The 6,811-nt window shown below is 41.9% G+C and overlaps 1 protein-coding gene across 1 annotated transcript in view; it reads right to left on the reverse strand.

Annotated features, from left to right (window-relative positions):
* Positions 1-3,301, reverse strand: part of LOC107749683 (reticulon-4-like) — a 16,449-nt gene extending 13,148 nt beyond the window's left edge. The window contains exon 1 of the mRNA XM_016564837.1: positions 1,499-3,301. Coding sequence (XP_016420323.1) covers positions 1,499-2,813 — 1,315 coding nt within the window. The 5' untranslated portion in view covers positions 2,814-3,301. The remainder of the gene's footprint in view (positions 1-1,498) is intronic.
* Between the last annotated feature and the right edge of the window lie 3,510 nt (positions 3,302-6,811).

Raw genomic sequence — 6,811 nt, forward strand, 5'->3', positions numbered from 1 at the left:
TTTATGCAATAGATAGCCTTAAATCAAGCAGCTTTACAGTATTAAACATGAAAAACCAGAGTCAGTGTCGCTTTCAGTTAGAATTACAACCTGATTTTCTGTTATAAAGCAGCTCTCCAGTGTGGAGCTAGCTAATGATAAAATCTGTTTATTAGTGGGAAAAAAATATTATTTCATTAAAGTCATAGTTTGGTTTGCAGAGATCAAAACTTGATCTAGCTCAGGACTGTTTTGATTACCATAACCCTATACTGTATTTTAAGAGAGATTATGTTGTGAATAAAATAATTTATCCAAAAATAAAACGTCTTATCACTTACCTTTATTTTGTTTCTAACCCATATGACGTACAGAAGGAGATGTTAGACAGAATGTGTCATTCAGCTACTTTTTCATATAGCTAATTAAATGGTGAATGAGAGAGTTTCTCTGTTATCTCATTTTGCGTGTCAAATATATTTATTTGTACAAATTAATTGTATAATTGTAATTTTATTCTGAATGCTTTAAAATTACATAATATGACTTTTAAAAGCTGAAGTGCTTACCTTTATTAATTTGTTAGAATATATATAGCTCAATATTTTAACTAACTGCAAAAGCTGAATAATCAATCCAAGTCTACTTACTAATCAGTGGAATAATCGACGATTAGACGATTAATCGTTCTAATAATCGTTAGATTAGTTTGTTGCAGCCCTAAAACGAACAATTGAACATACATCAGCATGCTAAGAACTACATAAAATGATAGAAAATGTATTTGCCAAAAATTATTTGAAGTGTAATTTGTTTAGTTTGTCTCAGGTCCCATTACATTACATGGAGAGGGCGGGGTTTATGACCTACAGCAGCCAGTCACCTGGGGGCGATCGAGACGCTTTGGCTTCACTTTTCAGGTCTCATGCGGGACGCTTGGTATAAACGCAGACATTCCTGTTCAAACATTACTGCATGCCATCACCACACGTTACTCCTGACAAACCTGCAGGACCAGGCATAAAGTCCAGTCTGATTGAGAGCATTAGCGTGCTCTGTAAGCACAGTCCAGCAGTGATCCAGCATGACGCTCTGTGACCTACAGCACGCTTAATCATCACGGCTGAAAGAGCCTCGACTGAACCCTCAATACTCTCATCTGACCACTACAAACTGTTAATCAAATAACTGATGTTCACACTCATTTATATCTGAGAAAAACGATCCTAAATCCAATATGACACAAGTAGTCAATCATAAACCAATCGTATTGTTATCTTGGGCCACAGTGGTGGGACGCTGAACAAATCAAAGGAAAAGGTGATCATGCAAATGCAGCCATTACGCAACATCTATCATGCCAAAGGTGAGATGCATGAAAGATGCATGAACGATGAGGGAATAAAGGACAAAACACAAATGATGAAGGTACATGGACAGAAAAGGATGGATAAATGAAAAGGTCCTGTGAAGAAGCATGTGCTGTAATGGCGCTGATGGCGGTCTGTGCTGAATTTACCTGCTGCTGTGCTCAGATCACACATGCTGCCCACTTCAGCTTCCTCCTCCTCGGCTCCGGTCTTATCCACTGGAGGATGGATTACAGGAGCTGGGCAAATTTCCAGCAAATCAGATTCCAGGCCTGCTTTACCTCTCGCAGGAGAAGGTTTGTCTGACGCCTGGGTGAGGAGATGGTAAGAGCTTTGATTTGCTGCGTCTTCGGTTGCCGGCATGTGATCTGCAGCCTCCTGAGGCTCGAGTTTAGGAGATCTGTCCTCATCCTGAAGCATTTCTGACGGTTTAATGAATGCCAGGCTGTCCTGCATTTCCAGAAACTCCTCAGAGGCTCCTCGCGGCGGCCGCTCCACAAACTCGAACTCTTCAGACGAGACCTCCTGCTCGGACACCTCCTCAGCGGCGTCCATCGCCCCCTGGATGGCTCGCCGCTCCTGCTCCGCGCTGAAGCTCGATGGCTCCTGTGTGACTGCATCCAGCACCGGGGAGAAAGAGTCTGCAGATGGACTCTCGGAATCAGACGGTTCTCGAGACGTTCCGCTGGGGAAGCTGAGACACTCAAATCTGTCAGCCGTCTGAACTGCAGTCTGGCTGAACACCTCAGCATCCTCTTTGTCCTTCAGAAGTCCATCGCTCTTCGGAGGCACGTCTGTCTCTTTCACAAGATCGAAAGCGGCGAAACTTTGCACTGCTTCCAGTTTGGCCTTCTTCACAGCTCTGGCCTCCGTCTCCTCAGTCATCTCCTTCAGCAGTGAGATCTTGGAGTCAAATCCAATCGGACTGTTAGCAGGGAATGGGGAATTTGGGGAATCATCCATACTTCTGTGAAACGGGCTGAAATCAGGGCTTTCTTCTGATGAGCCCGAGTCCAGTTTGTCAGGGTTCAGCGGAGATGACTTGAGAATATCTGGCAGAGACGTCGGTCGGTCATCAGACGTCGTGTTGATTTCTGAGAAAAGGTGGGACGGAGCATATGAAAGGGAGACGGGTGCGTCAGCATCAGTGTCCTGTTCGAGCTCCTCTGACTGCGCATGAGCTTCATCATACGCGTCCTGCACCAGGTCTGGAGACGGACTCTCGGACACCTCCACTGATCTCCTGGCAGCGGTGGTCTCGCCGAAGCCGTCGCTCACGGGGGGAAACGCCTGGAATGGGCTCTTTTTCGTTTCGAACATGAAGTCGTCGTCTGACTGGCTCAGCACATCGGGGTCGAATGCTGCAGAGTCCTTATGTCCCACTGAATCCATAGCAAGACTAGCGCTGGCCTGTGAAGCTATAGATGGAGAATGGCAGCGGTCTGTGGGATCAGAATGAGACATGAGTCACGCTTAACTGGAGTCTGGGATACGGGTGATCCTGTGAGGCTTCACAGTCTTTAAATTAACTACATCGTGACTACTGAAGACACGTGAAGATGAGATTCTGATTTCCAAGATTTTGATCATGTTTCTAGACCATTTCTCCTTCAGTAAAAGCATATGCTTTTTTCTCTTAAATCTATTTATACATAGGCCTATCTGCTCTGAAAGAATGAAATATGATGACGTTAAGAGAGGCTTGCAGTAACGATTAACTGATGCACAGCATCACAGACTTGAAGGAGACCAGGCTTCTCTCGCGACATGGGAAAGTTAGAAGGAAGGCATCTGAATGCTTTAAAATCAAGACTAACACCATCAATCGTCTCAGCCGATCCAGGATCACCACACATTCTGCAGCATAACTGACTGCATTAGGGCTGTCAATAGTGCCAGTGTTTCAATACCAAAAAAGACAGAAAGGGATAACAATAATACAGTCTTCCAATGCTATCGGAGGAGCTCACAGTCCAAACAACAAGACATCTTTATTTTAACTTCACTTTATTCATACAAGCATTTTGAATCAGTGGGGTTTGAAATGATGGAATGTGTTTAACAGCATTTCAGTTTTTATAGTGTTATTAAAATGACTGAAAATGAACAAAGCTCACTGGTATTGGCATGTCGATACTGGCATCATGACAACCCTAGTCCAGATCAGTGAAATTCAAGCATGTCTGTCACTCTTTGAGCTGATTAGCTTTCTTCAGTTGTTAATTTACAAGACATTACATTTACATCACTCAGCACTGGTCAAACGTCACCCTGAAATGCAAATAATCGAATGTGACAAAGACCAAACAACATCAGCATACCAGCAAAGATGAAGCGTACCTGATGGAAACTGAAGGAGAGCAGGAGCAGCAGAAGGTTGCGGTTCATCTGAAAAACAAGAAAACGGAGGAATTACACAGCAATACTGACTCGAGGCCTAGTCAGACTGGAAGTGTTTCAGAGGAGCTGATTTACACTTTCACAGGGGAATCTCTCAAAACTTGCTCTGCAAACAAACGCCAGGGTCATGTGCTACTTCAGGACTTTACATTCAGGAGTTTACATGTAGACATTAAAAACAGTTCATTATGTAAAAATAGTTCATTAAAACGGCAGCACAGGCGCTCTATGTTATTCTGTGGTTTAATCATACACAGAATAAAATCAGCAGCAGTTTGCGGCTGTATTCGGTGTGCAGAGTCACGTTATGTCAAAGGTTATTCAACCACACCTGAATAACAACACTGCAACTCTTCTGAAGCTTCAAGAAGAACTGAATGACATCTTAATCCATATGAATCCAGCAGACAATATCAACATCAGGTGAATGTCAGCGTCTTCATCATTTATATTGCATATATTTCTTAAACATATACATGTATGTGTGTGTATTTATATATACATATGAATATACACAGCACACACACATATATATTACGTAAACACAAACTTTTATTTTGGAAGTGATTAATCACAATTAATCGATTTTACAGCCCTACTGATTACACAGAATTCTGGAATTGTGATTAATTGCACCTAACATTAAAATCTGTAATTAATACATTTAATTTTCCAATGAATCTCTAAATGAAATCAACATAAAGACATTTTAAGCAGTAAGGCTGTGCTATATTGTGAATATAATCATGGCTGAAGGGCACAGTATTAAAGCACAAATATATTACTTTCTGAAGTAAAATCATTGAACAGCATCCTTCTGCTAGATAAATAGTTCCTGACAGTGTCCGTATGTTCACCTGTAACACATCTCATCTGATGAGACTGGAGCTGTTCTCATGTGCTGTGTCATTTACTATTACAACAACACACAAACATCTGCTTATCTCTCCTCATGAGAAACTGTTCACCCATAACACATGGAGCAGTTTTGATAGTGTGTGTATTGTGTATGTAGGTCCTAGTAGGTCCCTGTAAGAACTTGCTACTGCCAATGCATACGGCGATACGGTGCCGTGAGTATTTAAGACATACTGCTGCTGCACAAATAGCATATAAAATAACCCCATAGCAGATCTATACAGGTGGAGCTGGGGAAGGTGGAGGGTTTCAGAGAAACTCTGAAAGCGCGCTGCAGGAATCTCTAGTGAATGTTAGCCAGCTATATAATACAAGGCAGTAACCTCATTGGCTGCATATGCAGCATGAACCAATCAGCTGTGCCAAGTCGTTTAACTCTCTGAATATCATCGGTTACGTCCCCGTCAGCCTGCGCCATCTAGAGTTTCTCAGAGAAACTCTGAAAGCGCGCTGCAGGAATCTCTAGTGAATGCTAGCCAGCCATATAATACAAGGCAGTAACCTCATTGGCTGCATATATAGAATGAACCAATCAGCTGTGCCAAGTCGTTTAACTCTCTGAATATCATCGGTTACGTTAACAACCAGTCGCCTCCGCCATCTAGAGATTCATGAACTATATATTTCATGACCCTTTAATATAATATTTTTTTTCAGCCTTAAGATAATGTTGATTTGTACATTGTTGTATAACATTGACTTCTGTGGGGAAAAAAGTTTGCATTTTTGCATAAAAAAAGTGATTTATCAGATAAATAATTTAACAGATTTATTGATTATCAGTTGCACCTGTAATATGGACACCCTGGACAAACCAACACATAAAGTATCACACATGAGCTTGGTTTAGTGTAGTGTTATTAAGATGCAACAGAAACCTCTAACTAGCTGGTAATGCCTTCTAACCAAGTGATTTATGTGGAAACCAGTGACGGTCAGAGGCAGATGAAGGTGATCTGTGGACACATCCGTCACGTTCTCCACACAATCACTGCATCACAACATCATCACGTGTCATTTCAGCTCAAAGCCTTCCCATCGACATGTGCTCATTTCACTCGGCTGAAGCCTTTCTATGAGCATCGGTCAGTGCGCTCCCGCAGTAAACACAGCTGATGTTTCAGGGCTCGGACGAGAAACAGCGGCACTGAACCGACCGCTAACACTGACAGTCTCTCTGTGATTTACACTAGTCTAAAGACAGGAGAAACACTGTGCCCTCAACGATCCAGTCTGATCATTTACCGTAATTCAATGCAGTGACACTGACCGTGCCCGTGGTATTACAGCTAGATTCACATTTTTTATATTATTAATATAGACATGTATATTCTATGAAGGGCCAGATTTACTGCAGTGACACTGACCGTGCCCGTGGTATTACAGCTAGATTCACATTATTATATTATTAATATAGACATGTATATTCTATGAAGGGCCAGATTTACTAAACGGCAAATTAGCACGAGAGCGCAATTCCAAAAAAGCGCTGATGGGAGTGGAAATGTCTGCGGGTGATTTACTGACAATGAACAAATTAAAGCACACAGACGCAGCAGATCATTTCCAGAATGACCAACACAGTCTCAAGAGCAGCGCAAATGAGCGTCTGTTTGAAGACATGCTTTTTTGGGCGTTAAATAATGGAGCAAATAGCAGTAATTTGACGAGCGCAAACGTTAGTAAATCGTGTTGCGTGATTCATTTTAATGCTATCCTCCCATAAATTTTGCGTCTGAAAGGGAAACTCCTACAAATGCATACTCAATAAGGTCAGACGCATAAATAACTGTCCACGCGTTCTCAACGCTAATTCTTCACTGCGCGTCTTTAGTAAATCCTGACAGTACTATTTTAATGCCAAAAGACGGTTTGCGCAAGCTGTTAGTAAATCTGGCCCTAGATGTCTTATAAGAGCAAGGGAATATAATTACAGCAAAGAATAGTAATACAGTTTTTTTTCATTTATATTTATGGCAAATGTGTTTAGGCTGCAGTTTTTCATAACAAATACCACAGTGTTATAACTCCATACAGTTAGAAGGCCTATAGTTGTGTTTACCGTGGTAGTGAAGAGCTGTGCATGGCTTTACCTGAGACTGAGATTGATCAGAGCTAATGTAATCAAGGGCTGTGGAGTCTAA

This window comes from Sinocyclocheilus rhinocerous, unplaced genomic scaffold (assembly GCF_001515625.1).
Source record: "Sinocyclocheilus rhinocerous isolate Xijiao unplaced genomic scaffold, SAMN03320098_v1.1 scaffold3084, whole genome shotgun sequence".
Classification (NCBI taxonomy): Eukaryota; Metazoa; Chordata; class Actinopteri; order Cypriniformes; family Cyprinidae; genus Sinocyclocheilus; species Sinocyclocheilus rhinocerous.